The sequence below is a fragment of the Haliotis rufescens genome, unplaced genomic scaffold (assembly GCF_023055435.1).
Source record: "Haliotis rufescens isolate VD_foot unplaced genomic scaffold, xgHalRufe1.0.p SCAF_58, whole genome shotgun sequence".
NCBI classification, from domain to species: Eukaryota; Metazoa; Mollusca; class Gastropoda; order Lepetellida; family Haliotidae; genus Haliotis; species Haliotis rufescens.
In genome coordinates, this window is record NW_025964312.1 from 2,677,584 (window position 1) to 2,702,918 (window position 25,335).

At 39.8% G+C, this 25,335-nt stretch overlaps 1 protein-coding gene across 8 annotated transcripts in view; it reads left to right on the forward strand.

The window, feature by feature from the left end:
* The window catches only part of LOC124149581 (kazrin-like), a 171,160-nt gene that overhangs the window by 131,004 nt on the left and 14,821 nt on the right, over positions 1-25,335 (forward strand). For 7 of the 8 annotated variants that reach the window (XM_046521259.2, XM_046521260.2, XM_048385425.1 and 4 more), the window contains 4 exons: positions 18,104-18,448; positions 20,174-20,389; positions 23,844-24,004; positions 24,831-24,977. In XM_046521259.2, coding sequence (XP_046377215.2) covers positions 18,104-18,448; positions 20,174-20,389; positions 23,844-24,004; positions 24,831-24,977 — 869 coding nt within the window. Of the gene's footprint in view, positions 1-2,238; positions 2,530-18,103; positions 18,449-20,173; positions 20,390-23,843; positions 24,005-24,830; positions 24,978-25,335 lie in introns of those variants that run through there. The other variant, XM_046521263.2, reaches the window with a different exon arrangement.

The following is a 25,335-nucleotide window of genomic DNA, read 5'->3' on the forward strand; positions in this document are numbered from 1 at the left end:
CATTAATTTAACTCTGTCAAAGATGTTTCAGCAATTCAGAGATGAGTTGAAGCGTTTCTAAACCTTTACCTGCTCACTGCTTGCTTAGCCCAGAACAAACGAAGTTGTGTTGTTGCACAACCTAGACCAGATGGACAGTGTGCACCCTAAGTACAGCCTGCAGCTAGTGTAGCGAGTCGGTGCTAGCCAGTGGCTATTGTAAACATCTGCTGGGGGCTATTGTGACAGCCAGCAGGTAGTTTCTGCTTCATTAGCTGAATGGTCTCTTGACCTGCTCGTCCACCTGACACTCAGACGGAGGGAGCCGATAGACACACCTGGATGGGGGGAAGCCGGGCCTACATCTAACAGTACACAGAGCTGAAGGTCTGCCATTCCAAGGGGTATCGAACTACTGTCTTGTTAGTTTCCTTGGGACATCTAACAGTACAGTGACCTTAAGGTTACCATTCCTGTGGTATCTAACCGTATTGTTCTGTCCAGCTTCCTAAAGACATCCAAGAGTTGTGGGAAATCAAGGTAGCTATCCCACCAGCATTCTTTCAGTACAGTGTCAGGTAATGTAAAGGTCCCGTTTTGCAAGGATATCCAACAGTACTGAGTTACAGTGAGCTGACAATTCTTGGATCCCTGGATATTAGCAGTGATTCTAGGGCATCAAGGCCATCCATTCTTCACAGTTATTGAAACATCACAGATCTCCCGTGTCTGGTGGACATGTAACAGTGAGTCTTATTGGGCAATCTTTTCTCAGTAACTGATAGATCTACCCAGCATTCTGTGAAAGCTGTTGCCAGATCCACATCCTAACCATCTCGGATTAGTCTCCCTGGTGAGGGTCTTTGAAGGTGATGGGCAATGTATTCTGTGTTCTGCTAATGGAGACTGAGGGCTTACACTGATCGAAGAATGCCAGGGAGGATCTACCCTGTGATGAAGGGATGAGAGGCATCCCAGCTTCACTTCTAAGGAGACTGGACAGTTGAAATTCTTCTTCTTCATCTGTTCCTTCATCAAGAACCACATTGACTAAGTTAGACTAGTATCCAACTGGTGTTTTTTGGTTGATAGATGAGTTCTCTCAAATAACACTTCAGGATTTTCTACAGTGTTTTTAACTCGCAAAGAAGTGACTTCTGGAGAATTCTCACACTGACGTCATAAGATAAGAGATCTTGTCGTGAGAGTTTATCATTGACTTTGAAAGTGGAGCAACATATACCACAGGATTAGTGTGTATAACTACCGTGCATGAGAAGTAGTTCGCAAGGAAGATTTAATATTTTAAGAAGTTTTAAGTGAATCTGCCTGTCTTTATTTATTAAAGGTTTAAAACTGTGTGACTTTGAGAAGAGAGGTTAATATGCTTTGGACCCAGAAACTCGAGGTATTTTGTATATTGTGAATATTAAAACATAATCCACAACTTACCATCATTCCTTGAAAGGGTTCTTCTGAGGAGTATAATTCATATTTACCGGAATCCATCGTTTTTATGATTCTACTGCTGTTTGAGTAGTGTGTGTGACTAAAAGTTTCGAGTCTACAATCCCGAACTTTATGCCTGAGCTGGCATCACTCTCAGATCAGTTGAGTGTTTAAAAATGGACTGTTATTAGCTATCTGGCATTGATGTTTCATGTTTACCACATAGCCAGACATTTTACTGGTCCTGAGCTTTGGACTTGAGTCACAGACTGTCATGTCACTGAGTGTGGGAAATACGGAAGATACAACTTGATAATGTCATCAGTTTCCCGTTGATGTCCCGACAGGAAGATGGTCAGTGTGATGTCGAATGTGAGGGGGCACACGGAGGAATCTTAGTGTGGGACGAGTCAGCCTCCCATGACAGACTCACTGTCGATGACAGACACCACTGACAGAACTCATTAACACAAACCCAAAGCATGTTATGAAGTCAATAAATTGGGAGAAAAACAAAAAATTGGAAGAAAAGTGTGGATATACATGACTTCTTATTGAGTCTTATCTGCCGTAATAGACTTCATGATCAACAGACACCCAGCAGACGTCCTGTTCTCAAAATAGTACAGTTGGGTGGAATCATTGTGGATGTACATGATTTATGTCAGACTTGCATGATCAGTAGACATGTTCTACTCAGAATAGTACAACTTGTTATTGTCCACCCAGGGAGGAATCATTGTGGAGTCTTGTCTGTCCACAGACATGTTCTACTCTGAATAGTACAACTTGTTATTGTCCACCCAGGGAGGAATCATTGTGGAGTCTTGTCTGTCAGCAGACGTCCAACAGATATCATAGACTCAGAGCAGAAAACGTGTCATATGGTCGATTGGAAGGAAACATTGTGAATATTTCTAATGGGTGTTGCTGCATTTGACACAGAAAGAAAGGAAGGACCTGTGATGTCAGATTCTTAGATCTTGAATGTTGACATTGCTGCTCAGTGCCCATCTGAAGAACTGGTTTGGCTCCTGTACATGTAGAACAGTTTGAACTGGATTAGTCTGTAGATTGGAGACAACATGGATCTTGAATTAGGTAAGAAATGGGTATTTATATTTGTAGATTTGCACAATACTATTTCTGTTAGCATTAGCATTAGCATAAGACAGAAAGTCAGGGGGGTACTCAAAGTATGTGATCTAGACTACCAGTTGTCGGACTTTCATTTTGTGGAAGCTTCGGTGGCTGAGTGGGTTAGATCGCTGACTTTGTGGGCTGGCAATTAGGTGCCTCACCCTGGCAAGTGTGGGTTCGAATCCCGGACGGGACTCGACCCGAAAAAAGTATGAGAATCTGTACTCTACTAAGAAAGTGTTATCCCAAATATAATATTTGTTGCTTATATACAAGTCAATGCTTCATGGGGATAACCAGATCTGTCATTCTGTTTAATCATACACTTGACATGTTATGCAAATCAGTTTTGTGTATCATGGAGAAATAAAAAGTATCCCTGTCAGAAGTGGAGTAGTATGTTTTCCGTGACTGGTTATCTCCCTGCTGCTGGAACATTGCTGAGTCAGCATTAAGCAAGATTCACTTGCTCTGCTGTGTACCCTCTCACTAAACATTTGAGGGGTTTGAAATATAACCAGCATAAAAATTCCAAGATTGTTCACTTGAGGTCTAGTTCTAAATACAGTATTGGTCTGGCTGTAGGACAAGTACTCAGAGTGACAGTGATTATACTGGAGACAAATGATATTTTCATGATATAAGCAAAAGCCTGTCAGGGCGATTTCAGTACCGTCACCAAAATTGAAACAATAACTTTTTTGATAAAATGATGTCCTAGAAAATGTTCAAACCTATCCGAAACCCTGAGTGGTGTTAAAAACCTGCTCCTGATAAAAAACCACAGTGACGTTTGACAAGATACTATCATCCTTTCAACAATTGCTATGTGACAACTGTTCCCAGCCTATTTATACGACTCTTAACAGTTTGTAAATATACAAATTGCAGCGACAAGCCTATCATTTCCTCAGCTTGAGTAGGTAGTATGACAAAGGGAAGGTAGTGACTCACAATGCAAGATCTGGAAGTTGTTTCACGATAGACAGTCACAGTTACATTGAATATCACAGGAGTTCTACTTATATTCTTGAGACAGACTCAGTTGTTATTTTGTGTAGACCTACTGAGTGAAGGGTTGAGGAGTTACACCTACATTCTCTAGACAGCTTGTATTTTCCACAGGTAACATACTATTATTTTCAATTTGTATAGATATATCACAATGAATAATATCATCTCAGTCTTAGTCCACTTGACATTTTTGATAGACTTCTAGCAGAAAATCTCTATTTTTGAATTTAAGAAAATACCATGAACACTGAAATCGAAGGATATTAATTATAATTGAAGCTTTCGACTTGTGTAACATTTTTGTTTCTGAACAAATTTTGATTTATCTGTTCAGTTTCACATAATTTTGGGGGTTGAAAACTGTTATCAAAGAAGATGCCTCCTTGTTGTTAGAGATTGAGAGTCATTTTAGCAGTTTATGGTTTTAGCCACTTGTCCAAAGCATGTGTCTTGTAAAACTTGTTATGATCTAGAAACTTTATTAGTAAGATCAGCTTGTTGTAGACCATAATGAATGACTGAATTTTTTTAGTAGAATAAAAAGTATTTGGCACAGACTGCAAGGCTCCTGATAACTTTTTGAGCAATTGAGTTTTTACTCTAGGGTTTCTATTTTAATTGTGTTATTACATTTTATATTGGGTAACCAATATTTTTTCATTCATCCATTCATCACTCTATTGAGTTTTTCCCAAAATTGGTGAACATTTTAAGATTTTAAAAAATGAAATAATGTTCTAAAGATATAGATTCTCAGGCTTGACTCGGAAAGTAAATCAGCTTGTAACTGTGTTTCGGAAATTAGCTCCGTTGTACACATGCTGAAAAAGCTTCATTGGGTATTTACGCGAGCTGTCTTTATACATTTGAGTTTTTCATTTAATGCATGCGTTTCTGTATGCAAGTTAATTGAAAGTAATTGAGTTTTGAATATTTTGGGGGGGTATTTTACACAAATACGCTGCTTATCTGTAGCTCTGATGTAATAATTTTTCCCTTCATTACCTTTTGGCTGTCCCCTAACATGACTGATAGAAATACTGTTCAAACAAACTATAGGTGTTAAAATGGCTCTGTAGCTATGACGCAAGTGTTAAGCCATTCCTATCATCAGCTTCAGATTTATGTAATACCATTGCTACTACCGCCTCTAATACACTTCTCGAGTTTCATGTTGCCTCCTAAACACAGTTGTAAGGAGACAGTTCTATCATCCCACCGGAAATATATATTCCCACTTGATACCAGGCAGATCATAAAAGTTGAATAGCCAAACAAAAGCATTTAAGATACCTGCCTGCTCGCCCATGCAAGATGGGCTGTATCTACCCCGGACAGTCACATTTTTATCATGCACGTCCGCTGATCTACATATGGTGTAGGTTCAGTTGATAAAGTACAGGATAAGAACTTACCGTATATCATGACTGGTATATAAATATATCACAAAACTTGCAATAACTATGATGGAGGAGCCTTGGGTCTAGGAAATCTTCTCCGATAGTATTTGGACTTAAATCGTGAGTGGCATTCAGATAATGATCCCATATTAATTGATCACAAAACTTGCAATAACTATGATGGAGGAGCCTTGGGTCTAGGAAATCTTCTCCGATAGTATTTGGACTTAAATCAGATGTGGTATTTAGATAATGAACCCATATTAATAGATCACAAAACTTGCAATAACTATGATGGAGGAGCCTTGGGTCTAGGAAATCTTCTCCGATAGTATTTGGACTTAAATCGTGAGTGGCATTCAGATAATGATCCCATATTAATTGATCACAAAACTTGCAATAACTATGATGGAGGAGCCTTGGGTCTAGGAAATCTTCTCCGATAGTATTTGGACTTAAATCGTGAGTGGCATTCAGATAATGATCCCATATTAATTGATCACAAAACTTGCAATAACTATGATGGAGGAGCCTTGGGTCCAGGAAATCTTCTCCGATAGTATTTGGACTTAAATCAGATGTGGTATTTAGATAATGACCCCATATTAATAGATCACAAAACTTGCAATAACTATGATGGAGGAGCCTTGGGTCTAGGAAATCTTCTCCGATAGTATTTGGACCTTAAATCAGATGTGGTATTTAGATAATGAACCCATATTAATAGATCACAAAACTTGCAATAACTATGATGGAGGAGCCTTGGGTCCAGGAAATCTTCTCCGATAGTATTTGGACTTAAATCAGATGTGGTATTTAGATAATGAACCCATATTAATAGATCACAAAACTTGCAATAACTATGATGGAGGAGCCTTGGGTCTAGGAAATCTTCTCCGATAGTATTTGGACTTATATCGGGTGTGGTATTTAGATAATGACCCCATATTAATAGATCACAAAACTTGCAATAACTATGATGGAGGAGCCTTGGGTCTAGGAAATCTTCTCCGATGGTATTTGGACTTAAATCAGATGTGGTATTTAGATAATGAACCCATATTAATAGATCACAAAACTTGCAATAACTATGATGGAGGAGCCTTGGGTCTAGGAAATCTTCTCCGATAGTATTTGGACTTATATCGGGTGTGAAATTTAGATGATGACCCCCATATTAATAGATCACAAAACTTACAATAATTATGTTGGAGGATGCTTGGATCTTGACGTCTTCTGCGATAGTATTTGGATCTAAGGACCCTCCTGCATATGTAACTTTTAGCGTGTGGGCAAGCATCGTTTCAGTTGGTGTATGATGTTGTCGTGGTTGGATGATGCATCGGTGGATCGCAATTTTTTACGACAGGACTCAAGGTATCGTGATACGTATCGGATCGCACAGTTTGTGTACCGTCCCTGAGCACAAGTAATAATAATAATAAGTGCATTTATAATGTGCCAGATTCCATACACAAGTATGATGATGGTCTTTGTAAAACATGCACTCTTAATGAAAACTAGTCTGTAGTGAATTTCATGCTTAGTTTCGAAAACTGCAGGGTAGCATACATAAGGATTTGATGACATGAATCACGAATATGATGCGTTATGAACACGATAAAAGCTCATCCAAACAGTTACCTTCTATCGAAAGTACTTTGAGATTTTAAAAATCTGCCTTCCGATAATTAACACAGGTGTGTTCAACCTTCAACAGGTGGATGGGGCAATGAATTAAGTACACACACCCATTTCTCACCCATAAAATATACTCCATTAACCCCAGCCAATAACCCCAGCCAATAACCTCAGGATGGCAACAGTGTTTATGTGATTTCAAGAAGCCCTGGAATACATCCAGATACTTGTGGTATAAAGAGGGCTTATGCTGATAGCGAAATCGTATCAACTGCCTCTTGTGGTGAGTTACTTGGTACTGTGGAATAGTGCTCGAGGTTGCGTTAACCTGGGAGACATCGGTGAGAGGAAATCTCCTTCCCAATGCAGAGTCGATGCAGACATAGTATTAGAAATCATTAGGTCGCCCTAACCCGCTTTGTGGATGCCCTTTGTTTACTCTCCACTGGTGGAGGTCGATTGCTGGTCTATCAAAGTATATTGGTTAAAACTCTGGGGTGACTGTTGATGTGTTTTGGGGGGAATTTTCTATAGATTTCGGTAATTGATGTAAATAAGAATGCTCAGTGCTATGGCATGCTTATATTAAAGTGGGAGAGTTATTGATATTAGACTGAAATAAGGTATTTATTACATTTTCATTCAAATTGTTAAAAACTGATTTGGTAGGCATATTTTATTTTTTTTAATTTAAAAAGACAATGTTTGGTAGATTGGATCAAATTTAGAAAGAAGGGAATGTACATGGTTTTCTGCATCTGTAGGTATGGTGGGGTGTTTTTGGTAATGAGGCAGGTCAAGGGGCTAAAATGAAATAATTGATTCATTACTAGCAACTTAAATATTTCAGAAAAACTTGAACTTCATATACAACCCATGGTAGTAAAGTCCTGCTATCATGGCAGTGTAGTCCTGCACCACGGCTGTGGGGTATTTGCATTAGTTTCATCAAAAGCAAGTCTAGATTATGATCACAGCCAATCTACATTATGATCAAACTTGTTCTAAATTTTGATCAAACCCACCCTAGATTATGATCAAACCCACAATAGATTATGATCAAACCACCCTAGATTATGATCAAACCCACCCACCCTAGATTATGATCAAACCCAGTCTAGCTTATGATCAAACCCACCCATCCTAGATTATGATCAAACCCAGTCTAGATTATGATCAAACCCACCCACCCTAGATTATGATCAAACCCAGTCTAGATTATGATCAAACCCACCCTAGGTTACTTTCAAACCCAGTCTAGATTAAGTTTTGCTTGCTGAATTCCACAAATCATCCTTAGAAGAAGAAAAATGTGTTGTATAATAAACGATTTAATAGACTATACGCTAGTCTATAAGAGTGACAGCCAACTGTTTGCTCTCACTGTAGTAATAACAGAGACTATTGTGCCATAGGCCTTGCTTCAGGTGCCATGTGGTGTTTAGAGGGTCACAGAGATAGGACTAGGAGGGGTAGGGAGGATAGAAGTGAGGGAACCACCAATTTTGTTATTTCAGCAGTCAAGGTAGAGCCCTGGCCAAAACAGCTTGGCACGCATGACCTGTCTCGGAAGGAGTTAAGAGGCATGTCAATATTTGTATGTTTCAACACAAGGGCTGCTGGAGTAGACGGCTGGGTTATTAAGAAAATACAACTGAATGTAGGTATATGGGACAGCCTGGAAACTGTGGAGTCATTCTGTACGTTTCATTTGGACAATACGATTCAGGGGTTAGGATTTAAATGAATTTTTGTAGTGTTAGTTCAAATTGGGAGATGTGTGAGTTTGTTTGAACATTGAAAGCAATAAAGGCTGATAGATTCAACATATTACACAGAATGTTAAACGGCTTCAATGTTGGACACAGAATGTTAAACGGCTTCAATGTTGGACACAGAATGTTAAACGGCTTCAATGTTGGACACAGAATGTTAAACGGCTTCAATGTTGGACACAGAATGTTAAAAGGCTTCAACATATGACACAGAATGTTAAATGGCTTCAATGTTGGACACAGAATGTTAAACGGCTTCAATGTTGGACACAGAATGTTAAAAGGCTTCAACATATGACACAGAATGTTAAATGGCTTCAATGTTGGACACAGAATGTTAAAAGGCTTCAATGTTAGACACATAATGCTAAAAGGCTTCAATGTTGGACACATAATATTAAAAGGCTTCAATGTTGGACACAGAATGTTAAAAGGCTTCAATGTTGGACACACAATGTTAAAAGGCTTCAATGTTGGACACAGAATGTTAAAAGGCTTCAATGTTGGACTCACAATGTTAAAAGCTTCAACGTTTCAAACAGAATGTAAAATGTTTCAATGTTCGACACAGTGTTAAAATGCTTTAATATTTGACACAGTATGTCAAAAGGCCCAAAGCTATTGACTTAATATTTGACACAGAAAGCTATAGACTCAATAAATTCACAGAATGCTATTGAATGAGATGTCTGGTCCTACAGACGTCATGTCAGGAATTATTAACTGTAAAATTACCTGATACAACATTGCTGGAGGTGTGGAATATTGGCATTCTATCACGTATACTGTGAATTCAGTCCTTTGAAGACCTTTATTCCTACAAAGTATCATTATCTTTGTAGCATAGAGTATAGGTAGTGTATATATGTCTATACACAACATTTGTAAGGGAATAGCTATAAAGCAATAACTCCAGCCTTTATCTATGTCAGGGTGCCCAATAGTGTATGCTCATGTCATAAACTGTGTTATACACTGGACTGTGTACTTGTGAGCACTTCATATAATAACAACCCAGCTCTAAGCTGAAGGACAGCACCATGGCTACACCCAGGCACAGAAACAGTTAGCCTCATGCCCCAGGGTGCCACATTCAGACAAGTAACAACATTCTTCACTTTGATAGTTTGCAATGTTATCTTTGATTTGTGGTCTAGTGTTTTGAAGATGGGTTGGTTTAGCTGTTCAGAATTTTGTTCAGTATTCTGTTATGTGAACAATATGCCATTTTTAAGGAGTTTGCTATGTGTTATCATTATAAGGACTAGTGGATGAAAGCTGTTAGTTTCTAGACCTGGTCAGAATCAGTGACTTGGCTGACTGCATGTCATCGTACCGATGCCGATCACTGGTTTATCTTGTTCACACTTGATTGTTTACAGACTGTTGTCGTATAGCTGGAATAGTGCTGAGTGAGGCGTTGAACACCAAACATACAAATATAACAAAGGGATTTCGGTTTAGCTGTTCAGATTTTTGTTCAGTATTCTGTTATGTGAACGTTTCTACTTTTTAAGTGTTTTGATGATCCATCCATCTTAACCTTGTGGGGATTCTGGTTGCTGCAGGTCCCAAGTAACCTTTTCTTGCTGTATGAGTCGGCTATCAGCGTTAGAAACTGGCACTAGTCCTGTCGTCCTTGCCAAACTGCCCAATAGTTAAGGTATCATAAGGACTAGTAGAAATTTGCCATTTTTAAGGGGTTTGCTATGTGTTATCATTATTAGGACTAGTGGGATAAAAATGTGATCTTCAAACACTGGCAATGTGGGTCAGGTGGTCAGAATCTGTGACTTGGCTGACTGCATGTCATCGTACCGATGCCGATCACTGGTTTATCTGGTTCACACTTGATTGTTTACAGACTGTTGTCGTATTGCTGGAATAGTGCTGAGTGAGGCGTTGAACACCAAACAAACAAATATAACAAAGGGAATTGTATGAGTTAATCTTCCTAAGCCAAAGGTCACCTTCCTAAACCTAGCACCTAAAGCCTCAGGTACACAAGCAGTGGTAATATTTTTACCGCTTGTGCCTGAAGACCAAAAGAGTGTCTGATTGTTGGGACATGTTTATTTTCTCTGTATAAATATGTCGACTCTTTCAAAGTAGGTGTTGAAAGAAGACTATATGGGACAACTACAGTACACAATCTCAGTGTGTATATTATATCTATTTCCCCTGATTGTTAGCTGAACAGCCTGTCCTTGTGCCATTTTACTCTGACATCTCTCGCTACGATGCAAGAAACCTTTACATATTAAAGGCCTTTTTGTATTATCGGGGCAGGGGTAGCCTAGTGGTTAAAGCGTTCACTCTAACACCAAAGACCTGGGTTTGATTCCCCACATGGGAACAATATGTGAAGCCCATTTCTGGTGTCCCCTGTCGTGAGAGTGCTGGAATATTGCAAAAAGCGGCGTAAAACCATACTCACTCACTCACTATTGTATTATCAAAGGGCTTAAATAATCCCATAGACTGACATCTAGTCCCTAAAATGATAATCATTTACAAGAAAACAATTCTTAAATTATCTTAAATATGTTATAATAAAAAGGAGCCCAGAGACGTGAAACATATTTAGCCAACCCACGGAGGTGACTGTTTGTAAAAAAAACGTACATATTTATGGAGAACAACTTCTGTTTTTTTTGCATGTTGTGATGTTTCGATATAGATTCTTACACCATTATCAAGCTGGCTGATGGTGTAAAAATCTACATCGAAACATATCTGTATGCAATAAACCAGAAGTTGTTATCCATAAAGTTGTACATTTTCTTACTTACTCACCAACTTCTGGGGACACGGGTGGCCCAGTCGTCTAAGGCGCCCCGATTCGCTGTGCAGAGTTGTGTCCCTTGGGCACGCCAGAAACCTATGATTGTGGGTTCGAATCCCGGTTCACCCTGATTATGTTTCTAGGTTTGTCAGCACCATACCCGTGCTCATGGGTTTCACCGAAGTGGTAAACGTCTGAGACCTGCATCACTTCGGGCTTTCCTCCCACATTAAGCTGGCACGCCGTGATATAACTGGAATACTGTTAAAAGCAGCGTTAAACCAAACTCACTCACTCTAATATTAAAAGTTCAAATATGACCCTTTCACAGACTCACTCACTCACTCACTCACCAACTTCTAGAATGCCAGGCAAACAGTTAGAGGAGACTCTTTGATATATTGGGGGTGGTTCCTGGAGGAGAAGAAATTATATCTTTTAAATAATCTGTTCCCAAATATGCTGGAAAAAATCAGTTTGTTTCAATACTTGACAGGCTGATACGGTGTGTATATCATGGCATGAAGTATTGCCATGCATAACACCAGGGCTCACTTGCACAAAGCGATCTTAGCGCTACGACTGTTGTAAGCCTATGTTAAAGCATGGGAGTTACGATCATCTTAGCGCTAAGATCGCTTTGTGCACCTGGGCCCAATAGGACTCGTTACAACTGAGGTTGTACATGTATCATGACGTCGACGTCTCTTACCCTGTCAATAATTGAATCTGGACCCAACAAACCAGTGGTTGATAGAATGAGCCATGTATATCAGGATTGTCCAACAAATCAGCCCGGCAACCACTTGACCCTCCATAGTTGGCTTCATAATGCTGACGTAGGATTTCCAGCTTAGAAAAGCTCCCCAGTGACCTATGCTGGCCGTAAGAGGTGACTAAATGGTTCATGTTCAGTGACTTGGTCGATTGTGAGCCATCGTTCCCTGATGGCGTGGGACCCGTGAAGATCCGGGGTAGAATAGGTCTTCAGCAACCCTTGCTTGCCATAAAAGGCAACTATGTGTGGATCAATGCTCATGATATCAATCACTGGATTGTCTGGTCCGGACTCGGTGGCCGCCGTCATATTGGTGAGTGCTATGTTAAACAACAAACATAGAGAGAGTTAGTGTTGTGCAACACAGCAGTTATTGTCGAAATACGATCAGGTAAATACATGGGGCCTGTGCTTCAGCCTGGTCTCCAGTTCCAGTGAAGATCTGGATCTTGTAAGTAGTGCTAAGCATGAAATTGAGACATTATAATGGCAGTCATTAACGTCTAAATTGATATGGTATAACATTAGTGTCAACAGGCTTGAGACCCCCCTGAAGATGTGGGTTAGAAGTGGTCTTCAGTTCCACATGTTTATCGTCAGAGGCGACTAACAGGATCGGGTGGTAAGCCTCACTGGCTTGGTTGATGCATGTCATCGCATCCCAGTCGTGTTCCCTCGATGCTGATGATGTCAATCAATGGATTATCTGTAATCATACAGTTTTAAATGTTGCCCTTATCAACACTCTATTTGTATGTCCCCTGTCATCATATTTGTGGGGGGGGCGCGATTCGCTGTGCAGAGTTGCGTCCCTTGGGCGCGCCAGAAACCTATGATTGTGGGTTCGAATCCCGGTTCGCCCCGATTATGTTTCTAGGTTTGTCAGCACCATACCCGTGCTCATGGGTTTCACCGAACTGGTAAACGTCTGAGACATGCATCACTTCGGGCTTTCCTCCCACATTAAGCTGACACGCCGTGACATAACTTGAATACTGTTAATAGCGGCGTTAAACCCAACTCACTCACCACTCATATTTGTGGAATATTGCTAAAAGCAGCATAAAACCATATTCACTCACTCACCCACAAGTGATCCATGTTCATGATGTAAATCACTAGATTGTCTGGTCCATATTTGATAATTACTGCCAATTCACCAGGGTCTAGTCGTGTGAAATATTGCAGAGTTCAGCATTTAACAACAAACAGGATTGAGAAAGTAGTCTTTAACTTGAGTTTGATGGACTGTCAAATCGTTGGGGCCTCCCTGAGAGTAATGACTGCAACATACACAATGATTTCCTCCCATATATATACTAGCCAGGTCTACTATGACTCAGCCTAGACCATCAACAAAGAAATAACCATAAAACGCTCAATTACACCCGATGTAGATAATTCCTAGCTGTTAACAACAGTTTGTGTCATGCAGTGACAAAAATTACTGACTGTGATCCGATAAATATGACAGAAACGACACTGTAGGTTTGTGGAATTGATACCACAGTAAAGCTGTCCTTGTTTTGTTGCGAATGATTCATGTTTTCCACTTGGATGGCGACAGGTTTCTGGCAACGTAAATGTGTCAAAAAAATGTCTGAAGGCACAGTGTTTGTATAGAAAGTTTAAGCACACCTTTACGATTGTGTTCGAATAATGGCTGTATCATGCCCAGGGGAAGCCCAATGTCAAGTCTAGTGGTGGTGTGAAAATATGCTGAGCCAGCAAAATATGTCAGCGTGGAGTTATCTTTGGAAGGGTTGCTTTCCCAGACTGAATTATCACGGCAGACACATAGGGATTGTTATCTAAGTCTTTTCCTGTATTGTAAATATCCTGCATTAGAAATCAATACTGTAAACTATGGTTATAACGAATTTAAAGGGAGCATTAATAGTTTGTTATAACTGTAGTTCATTATTAGCATTTATATACACAGCAAATGGCCTGGGCAAAAGGAACAGTTCGTTATATCCGTCAGTTCGTTATAACCGTGTTTGTTATAAACGTAGTTAACTGTCATTGTATTTTGCAAGACTCACATTGGGCAACCCTTATTTAAACTTAATGAGAATGTTAGTCGTTAGTTTATTGAGCAAGTAGGCATTGCATCGAAGTATGGAGATTATTCTTGTTCCTCCAAGATAACCTGATTTGCATGTCTATCAGATTTGTTTATCACCATCCATTATATGATAAATGTAGTTGAATAATTAAATCCGAAGTTGCGTCATAGAAAGTTGAAAAATTTGCATTGAAATAGCCTATTCAAACTATTACAAAACAAGATTAGAAATTATATTTGTTTGTTTTCACTAAACTGCAAATTTGATCTGCTAGTGCTACAGTTGCCATCTACATATGGTAAAAGTGGTCACTAGTCCCTCAATTTTACTTTTCTCTGAGTGGTAATCCACAGGAAATGTCATTAGTCCTTTCTGAGTTCGTAGTCTTGGATAAGGTTACCTATGTCATTTATCCTTACAGAATAATCTGCACAATATCAACCCCAGGCTGAATCCTATAAAACAGGTATCAATTGAAGTGATTGGAGTTGATATTTGTCTTGTTCTGTAGTTATCGCGCCTGTGCTGGGGCATTACGAACTGATATTGCCCAACTGGCAGCATCCCGCTGTGTGATGGATGGGAGGAGCGATATGTATCAAGACTTGATGGTTTTCCATAGCAGTTTATGAAATTGATAGAGATCTGGTGTTTGTTGGATGGATTCTGCCATTTCTCAAAATTGATGTTGCTACTGATGGTCAATAATAGGATCTTTTCGTCATTAGAGCCTGAATATTAGTGTAGGAGGATGATTTTTGTTGCTTCAGTATGTCAATATATTATCACCAGGGCTTTATTAAGGGTTCCAGACTTAGAGCTCTTGGCATCCATCATCACAACTACAACATGACTTAGTAATCTTTTGTTCCAATTGGGAATTTGTTTGTTTGTTGTTTAACGCCGCACTCAGCAATATTACAGCTATATGAAGGAGGTCTGTAAATAATCGAGTCTGGACCAGACAATCCAGTGATTGACATCATGAGCATCGATCCACGCAATTGGGATCGTTGACATGCATCAACCAAGTCAGCGAGCCTGACCACCCGATCCGGTTAGTCGCCTTTTACGACAAGCATAGTTGCCTTTTATGGCAAGTATGGGTTGCTGAAGACCTATTCTATCCCGGAATCTTCACGGGTGTACTGACATTGTCTGCAGCCTTGGGGCCGAATATGTGCCTCTGAGCAGGTATATATGAACCCCAGGTTTTGTAGTTTTGGATAAATTAATTTTCTTGAGTAGAGTTCATCAAGATTGCATTTTGATGAAAGGAAATTAAAAACACCAAACATGTCATTTTACTTTTGAGTGAGTGAGTATGGTTTTTAGCAATATTCCAGAAATATCACAGTGGGGAATCGAACCCGGGTCCTCGGCATGACGAGCAACCACTTTAACCACGAGGCTACATCACATTGTCCTTTTTAGTAAGAGTGAGTGAGTGAGTGAATATGGTTTTACGCCGCTCATAGCAATATTTCAGCAATATCATGGCGGAGAACACAAAAAATACACACTCACTTATTCATTAAGCCAACACACTGTAAAATTACTGAAATATGGTGATTCCAAATTCACTTTGCTTTAAGATCACGAATATCTTAATAGGGAAGCACCGTTTAACACCTTGGCTTTGTTTGATATTCCATGAAGATCTGGTGCTCTGAAACATGTCATCAGAAAGCCCTATTGTTTATTGCCAGTGTTTTGGGATATAATACCATCTGCAGTTGTTCTAAGGCAGAGTGCCACTATCTTGTAAATGCTCTATTTCTGTAGTATGAACATGTGTAGATTCCGATTGTAGTGACAGGAGGTGAAGGTCAAGGCCACATATTTGATAGGGTAAGCCTCGGCAGTGTGTTTAGTCAAGGATCTTGTGGCTGTGGATTTGTCAACAGAGTGGATTAATGTATAAATATTCCCGCGTTCAAACCTTGAGCTTTGTATGACAAAAATGGTATGAAAATATAACTTAACTGTGAAGATTGTGGCTGTGGTTTGGTTTGAGGGAAGTGTCTATCGTGGAACATGTAAAAATGTGGATCGTAGGGATGGACATTTTTTACTTTTCTGAAATATGATTCCCACAACAGCCTCTCCCTCTACTGATGTTTGATCATAACAATAAAGAAATGTGATAAAATGGTTTGGCATCAAGGATTAAAAGAATGTAATATTGCCTAGATTTAACACTGCCAATATTTAATATATTTGTTTAATGTGACATTTTCATGATATCATATGTTCACATGACAGTGTCATGAATCGAGGGCCTTCGTCTTTGGCTGCGGAAGATAAATAATGTTGCCCAGCTTTTTCAGGACCCCATATATTTTATTTTTCAACATTTGGGTTGTGATAATGATCCTTGATTTTTTTCTTACTGTGTCACAATTGCAGAACAATTATGTCAGTGTTAAACAGTATTAAAAAAACTTTGTAATAACAAGCGTGCATGGAAACTAGGTGCATGCATTTTTTAAGGTTTCAATATGAGAAAGCACTGGGTAAGTAAGCACTATGATATGAATTAATAGCATTTGATGATTTTTATTGATAGTATAATGTATTGAATGTATGAAAGCAGACTTTTCATCAATAGATTGTTAGTGAATTGTTTGTGAATTATGGACCGGATGGGCTACATATCCGAAATAAATATGTGCATACCAGTGTTCTTCATAAAGTACGAGTCAATATGACCATGTCTAATTTTAGAAACATAATTTAGAGGGTCTAGATTAAGATCCCACACCAGTAAACTTCAAGTACTCCTTGGTCCCTTTAACCCTAAGGTTGCTGTGCATATTCTTCGTGACTCGGAATCTAAGAGTTAACTAATGGAAAAGAATACAGCTTTTCAAAAAGGTGGTTTTTATACTACTCATCTTTTGATAGGTTAATCAGGTATGTTATTCTATTTTAGTATACACTAGACACACGAGAGTAAGTTTTGAGTATCATGGAAAGATAAATATATCCCTATGAAAGATAGAGTAGATATGCATTCACACAAGGAACGAAACCATCAAGAGAACAGAATATGTTTCATACATATGTTACACTGCATATTGAGTCGTGTGCTCTGGCAACTAAATTTGCCTGCAGCTTGTGCTGGGATGGCTTTGATAGATCCATCAGGTCAAGCTGACCTTGTGTAAGGAGATAGATTTGTTGATTAACAATGTATTTATAGTGTTTCGATTCATATCGCGAGGAAATGTATGTAAGAATTAGAAAGATATATGGACAATAACGGTGGGTTATCCTGAAAGATATGATCTAATCAATAAATAACAATACCGTATTCGACGTAATAGGCGCCCAGGGCACTCTCAAAATTAGAAATAGGGGGCTCTTATTAGAATATAATTTTAGTGAGAGAAAAAACAGAATTAAAAGATCGTAAATTTCGTGGTTGATGCTGACAGCCCGAAATGATACAAAAGAAAAGTATGTGCGTATTATACACGGCAGATATATTTTCCAGAATTTAATTGCCCATAATTAAGGGTGCATATATCACACGAGTGCGTATTATACACGAATAAATAAGTCTTGTGTACATTGATCAATCGGAAGGGGTGCTAATTGGGATTGTTCACTTGCCAATAAATTAGTAAATATCGCCGTGGGCGCTTATTAGAGCGGGGCGCTTATTACGTCGAATACGGTAAGCTATGACAGTTATTCATGGTTGGTGAGCACAGGTGTGTTATTTGAGTACAGGAGACAGGTGTATTGAAGTTTTTTGTTTGTTTGTTGTTACAAATTAAACTGGCTGTAAACAATCCTCTTACTGAATATATATTGCAATTGTGCCAGATATCTTGATGCCTGGATATTTTGACACTTCTACAGATTACATTATGTCATATGGCTAAATGGATTGATTTTCCCAAACCTGTATTTAATTCTGAAATGTGTTTGTTAGAAAGCCTATAGCAGGTAATTATGGCAGGTCTGACAGTTCAATGATATGAACCTGATCTGTTTAGTTGCAGTGTAAATCAGGTCATAGAATTCATTCAGCGTCAATTTCATTTGATTCTTTTGTTTTGCAGCCATTCAATCCTTGGACTCGCTGAATGACCAGATCGTGCAATACATCTTCGCACAGAATAATGTCGACCTTGACCTTGAAAAGGACCTGTCACCACGGGAACGAGAAACACTCAAGTCCTCCATGGTTTTGATCCGTGGGCTGCTTATAGATGCTCAGTCAAAATTTCGGAAAATGGTTGATGATAATCGGCAACTTGCAGTGAAGATTGACGGATCAATCCAAGCAGCAAACCAAGAGGTTAACGTACTGCGAGCAGAGCTGGCGGATACCAACAAGAGGCTGTCACAGATTACGCTCACCAACGATCTCAAGGTGGAGAAGGCCACGCAATCCGAGAGTGACAGTAAGTTTGATTCCATGACAATTCCGGGGCATTATGCTGACTTAATGATCCCATCACTGAAAGGTACTGGGTACTTGCTGGATCTGGAATTGTTGCCAGACATGCATAACACATTATGTTAACACCACTAGAATGCTGTCATAATGTCAAATACATTGTATGCAGAAAATTCAAGTTTGTTTTTGAAATCTTTCCTGTCTAAGGAATACAAGTTCCACATTTGTCGAAGCTTCCTTGGTCTGAAGGTTTTAAAGATGGTAATTTCATCGTTTTATAATTTCTACGATGGCAGTGCGGGGTGTTGAACATTCTGATATTAAGGGACAGAAGGCAAAACATTACATTACCTCAGTAACTCAAGGCTCTGAAGATTACTGGAAATATTTATACTGTATTCAACATAATAAGTCCCCTGTTCTAATAAGCTCCCACGGCGATATTTGCTAATGTAATGGCTAGTGAACAATTCCAATTAGCACCCCTTCTGATTGATCAATGTACACAAGACTTATTTATTCGTGTATAATACGTACTCGTATATAAACATTTCAGGCTGTCAGCATAAAGCACGAAATTTACGATCTTTCAACTTTTTTTGTTTTTCACCCAAATAATATTCTAATAAGAACCCCTTATTTCTAATTTGGAGAGTGCCCTGGGCACTTATTACTTTGAATACGGTATATATATTTATTGACGTGACATGATATGACCCTTGGGCACATATAATTTTTATGAACCCCGATATGTTTGCCCTCGTAGGTAATAAAACAGGGACTGTTTGCTAGCCTGGTGGTCAATGTGTGGACTTGTCATGGCGATGTTCATCAGACCGTTTGGCGGTCGGGTAGCCTAGTGGTTAAAGCGTTCGATCGTAACGCCGAAGACCCGGGTTCAATTCCCGACATGGGTACAATGTGTGAAGCCCATTTCTCCAGGTGTCCCCCGCCGTGATATTGCTGGAATATTGCTAAAAGTGGCATAAAACCATATTCACTCACTCACTCAGACCCTGTTTGATTCCATGCATGGTACAGTGAGTCCGACCCATTCTTCAGGCATGCAACTTGGCACAGCCTGCTAGCTCGAGTCCGTCTAATGTTAAAGATATCCTTTGGCCTGTAGAATTCCAGGTTTTTGTAAATGGTATCCGCATATGCTATCACTATTTGGGCTAGTGATTGGTTGAGGTTAGGTTGCATCCTTATTCCTGGAATGACACTAAAAGCAGCGGAAACCCCTCTTACTGATAGGGCTGTGTATTGGCAAAGAAATTGCATTGCAATGTATTGCGGTACAGGTATCTTCATAGCAATATGTATTGTGATATTGGGAGCCAAAGTGTTTGACAGCGATTGACACTGATTGTATGTGCAGATTCTATTTTCTACTCAAGTAAATATTACTCAGCATGGTCAGTCACCGCCAATTTGTAGTCATGGATACAGGGGAGATAACAATGTGAAAGAAAAATCACTTCCCCATTTTTGCATTTTTGTCAATAAATTTTGAGGGGAAACATCATTTATGAATGAATTTCAGTGTAAATTGTAGCTTAAACAATACAAGTGATTACCCTATATACGAGAACACAGAAAAAATATTGCAATACATATCATTTGCAAAGTGTATTGCAGTATATAATGACTGATGTTTCCGAAGCCACAAATCACCTCTGTACAAGTGAGCTGTCATGAAAAACTGCATATGTACTTGTCCTGTCAGACTGCCTGCGGCACAAGTCGGACGAGGAGAATGAGTTGACGAAGATGAAGGAGGAGAACCTCCGCCTGGAGGCAGCGGTCAAGTCTCTCACGAGGGAGGTTCAGGAGCTGAAGCTGGCGAAGGCAGTTAGCAGTGAACAACCAAGCTATGGGGAGCTCAAGCTGGAGCTCATCCAGACCCGCCAGGAGGTCAACAGGGCCAAGGAAGCACTTCAAGGTCAGTTGTCTCCCCCTTGAAATGAAAGTTGTGTCCCTTTTTTTTACACAAATAATGCATCAACAGGGCCAAATATAAAGACTTCAAGGTGAGTTGTCTCCCCCTTGAAATAAAACTTCTTGTGTCCCTTTGTTTTACACAAATAATGCATCAACATGGCCATATAAACACTTCAAGGTGAGTTGTCTCCCCCTTGAAATGAAAGTTGTGTCCCTTTTTTACACAAATAATGCTTCAACAGGGCCAAGAAAGCACTTTGATGTGAGTTTTGTCCCCTTTGAAATGAAACTTGTCTCCCTTTGCTTTACACAAATGATCCATCAACATGGTCAAGGATGTTAACACGTTAATATTAATTCTAAAATATGAAAGAATGGAGTGCAAAAAGTGTTTTTACCCTATACAATGTGTCAGCTTAGATTAACTTGAAGAAAACATCACAGTTTATTTTTGTAAACACTTACAATGGAGTATTCTGGATATTTGTCTCAAAGGTTTTACAGTCATCAGGGAAATCTAGTTAAGAAATCTTTTTTCAGTCACATCATCCAAGCACTGGCAGATGTGGTCAACCCAATTCCTTCCAGACATTTTACGATCTCCACATTGTGCTCCCTGAGTAGACTGAACCGAATATTTCTCTCCCATAGTAACCCGACTTCTTATTCTTCTGTCTCATCCTATTGAAAGATGTAAAGAACATCTCCCATTTCCCAGTAATGGACTGGATTCCCCGGAGACTCCGAGTTATGGCCCTGGTAAGGTGATCGCGGACCACAGATGGCGCTGTGGAGAGAAGGTTGTTTCGTTTCACCACAGAAAATGTCAGCACATGCGCCAATAGATTCTATCTGTTGTAAATAAACACCAGATACCTGTTCCAGGACAGACATGCAGTACACCTCATCAGTGGAAATACTGGTCAGATCTATCGCTGAAAATAAACTTGTGGAACTTGAGTTGCATCTTCAACATGAGGTCTCAATTTATAATGTCATTCCCTGTTAGAAGGTGTATATATGTCATATTCCAAGTAAAGGGGGTGCATATGTAATATGCCTTGTAAGGTGTATATATGTCATATCCCCGGTGTATATATGTCATATCCCCTGTTAGGTGTATACATATGTAATATTGCTTGTAAGGTGAATATATGTCATATCCCCGGTGTATATATGTCAAATCCCCTGTTAGTGTATACATATGTAATATTGCTTCTTACAAGGTGAACATGGCACATTCCATATTACAGATGTACATATGTAATATTCCTTATTACAAAGTATCTATGTCACATTCCCTGCTGGGAGGTGTACATATGTAATATTCCTTGGCACAAGGTGTATATATGCCATATTAGAAGGTTCTACATTATGGTGTGAAGCCCATTTCTGGTGTCCCCCGCCGTGGAATTGCTGGAATATTGCTAAAAGTGGCGTAAAACCATACCCACTCACTCACTACATTATGGTCCCTGTTATATGAGGTACATATGTCATATTTAAGATAATTGTTTAAATAAATAAATCTTTGTATCTAAAACCGGCTCATTTCCGAAGAAAGTAATTAGTTGAAAGCAGTGAATAAATCCGAAACATTTCCTCTCACAATAACCAAATGCATGTTTATTACAAACACATGTCAACTTTCTGCACTGATGAATATTTCTTTGGGAAATCTGTGAAATGATTTCCTTTCAGTGCATCCTGCAACCCTTCTAACGTGATAAACGTGAGATAAAGTAACAGTGATTTCGGCAGCGCTGCTTTCAATTTATCACCAAGAAGAAATCCCAGTGGCAAACATGTGTACCTAGCAGTGCCAGAGTGTTGCCTGGTATGTGTCTGCCTGAAATAACACCTCCCTGAAGACAGGTTGTTCCGAAGCCTGCCAGCAGTCTGCCCTACACATGTAGCTGCCGCATGGGATTAGGAGAGCCGGAGTTATGTCCCTTTTTGAATCACACTGCCTTCCAGCTTTGATCAGGAATCTAAATAGGGATTTCTTGTTTTTGTGTTGATGTGGTATGTTTGTTTCCCCCCTACGTGGACTGCTGTTTGTTGACTGGTGTTACAAGGCACTAGCTATTATACAATCGCTGGCTTGTCACGTGTTGCTTGTGCCAGTGCAATTTCAGGACTGACTAACCAGAGCTCCAGATAAGCTGCGAACCTGCGTAAAATACGCATCAGAAATGCAGAAATACGCAGTAAAATAAAATCCAAGTGTATCAAATATGCAACGAACATTACAGATACGGTACAAAAATATAACTTGTGTGTATCATCAAAATATTGTGAAGTAACCCTGCGTATTCGATTAGCAAATCAGCAACTTATTTTGAAATTATAAATGGACATTCCGTCAACCTTGCCTACTCCATGATGACAGTTACATCATGATCATTTGCCATCACACTTTCTTGATAGAATATATATTACTGATACCCAATGATTTTAAAATGCATGTGTAAAATACCCACAACACCAAAAGCTTATCTGGAGCTCTGCTAACAATCCAAACTACGATTATAACGAACTCAACGGGACCACTAATTTTAGTTCATTGTAACCATAGTTAGTTAAAAACATATATACAGCATATGGCTTGGACCAAAAAAACAGTTCGTTATATCTGCCAGTTCGTTATAAGTGTGTTTGTTATAAACGTAGTTTACGGTATCATATTCTGACCCAGAATCTTTTCAGTTTTATTTTAAGAAATCCACTGAACATTTTTTTCTTGACCTTATGTCCTTGTTTTGTCTCTGCAGTCGTATACCTTGTCTCAGACAAAAGTTTGTACATTATATCTGTATTGCTTGATGAGTTGATGAGTGCTAAAAAGGCTGGAGCCATGAAGATGTTTCAATTTTAAAAAAGAAAGCCATGTTTCTTCATCACGCCCCTCGGTTATTTCAGAAATTGTATGGCTGATTGCTTACATTCTGAGATTTTCTCGACCCGTGAAGACCTGGGTAGAGAATCTGTCTTCAGCAACCCATGCTTGCCATAAGAGGTGACCATGCTTGTCGTAAGAGGCAACTAACAGGATCGGGTTGTCAGGCTCGCTGACATGGTTGATGTATATCATCGTATCCCAATTGTAGATTGATGTTCACGATGTCAATCACTGGATTGTCTGGTCCAGACTTGAATATTTACAGACCGCCGTCATATAGCTGGAGTATTGCTGATAAACAAACAAACTGGGAGTTTCTCATTTCTTCATCATACATCTGTAAAGTTTCAGTGATAATTTTAGTGTTGTATTATTGTGTTTCAGCTGTGAGTGTTGTAGTGTTATTGTGTTTCAGCTGTGAGTGTTGTAGTGTTATTGTGTTTCAGCTGTGAGTGTTGTAGTGTTATTGTGTTTCAGCAGTGAGCAATTTTGGTGTTTCAGCGATGAAGACTTGTGACAAGTGTTGTGTCATGTGTTTCATGTTATGTTTCAGCAATGAAGGCAGACCGGAAGCGGCTGAAGGGCGAGAAGCTTGACCTCCTGAACCAGATGAAGCAGCTGTACACAACGCTGGAGGACAAGGAGTCCGAGCTGAGAGACTTCATCCGCAACTACGAGCAGCGCGTCCACGAGAGTGATCAGACCATCAAACAGGTGGGGCAGCCATGTCCAGGTAGTGGGCTAGTGGATAGACCGTTGGCTTCTAATGCAACAGTGGTTTTGAATCCATAAAGTGGTACAATGTGAGAAGCCTAATACTGGTGTCTCGAGTTGGAATTCTGCTGAGATTTTATTCCCTCACTCAATGGAGTGATCCTTGGTCCGTAGAAGATCCGTGGTCAGTTAGATTAGACTGCCTCCGTGGTCCAGCGTCCGCCCGGAGAGCAGCTGGTCTGGGGTTCGATCCCTGGCCATGTCATACCAAAAGATGTCAAAAGATGTTAAAAGATGGTACTTCTTGTTACCCTGTCTAGCGCTCGACATTCAGGGGCTAAAACAATTACTGGTCGGCTCTGTATGCTATGTCTGAGTGGGGTATTCATGTTAAACGGTGGCACTGTATCTCAGTGGGTCAGCGCTATAAAAATCAGCATTAGTCCAGACTAGTACTTGTTTTCATGTATATTTGCTTACAACCTTCCAGATAATTGTCAGGGCCTGTATGAGAGAGCCCCGATTGTAAAGGGGGCACGGGTGGCCCAGTCGTCTAAGGCGCCGCGATTCGCTGTGCAGAGTTGCGTCCCTTGGGCACGCCAGAAACCTATGATTGTGGGTTCGAATCCCGGTTCGCCCCGATTATGTTTCTAGGTTTGTCAGCACCATACCCGTGCTCGTGGGTTTCAACGCCGCAAAATAACTGGAATACTGTTAAAAGCGGCGATAAACCCAACTCACTCACTCACCTGAATGAGAGAGCCTTTTGTTCTGCCATAGTGTGAGTAGCCTGCATGTACTAATTGTGCCATGCCTTGACCTCCAGCTTGCCATGGAGAAGGAGGATTGTGAGCGGGAGAAGTGGCGGATCATCAAGAAGGCCCAGGAGGCAGCCGAGCGTGCAGTCAACCTGCGGTCACAGTGCGACAACAAGGACCAGGCTCTCAAGAAGCTGGAGGTGGAACTAGCAGAGGTGCGCCTCCCGTGGGAGTATTCTAGGGGTTCAGGATTAAGACCAGACTCACATTCAGTACCAGAAATTAATTATCTTATTTGATAATAAATATCTGCAAAATAAAATAAATATACCGTATTCCACTTATAAGCGCCCAGGGCGCTGTCAAAATTGGAAATAGGGGGCTCTTATTAGAATATTATTTTGGTGAAAAAAAAACAGAGTTGAAAGATACATTTCGTGGTTTATGCTGACAGCCTGAAATGTTTATATGCGAGAGATACATTTTTCCAGAATTTAATTGCCCATAATTAAGGGTGCATATAACACACGAGTGCGTATTATACGCGAATAAATAAGTGTTGTGTACATTGAT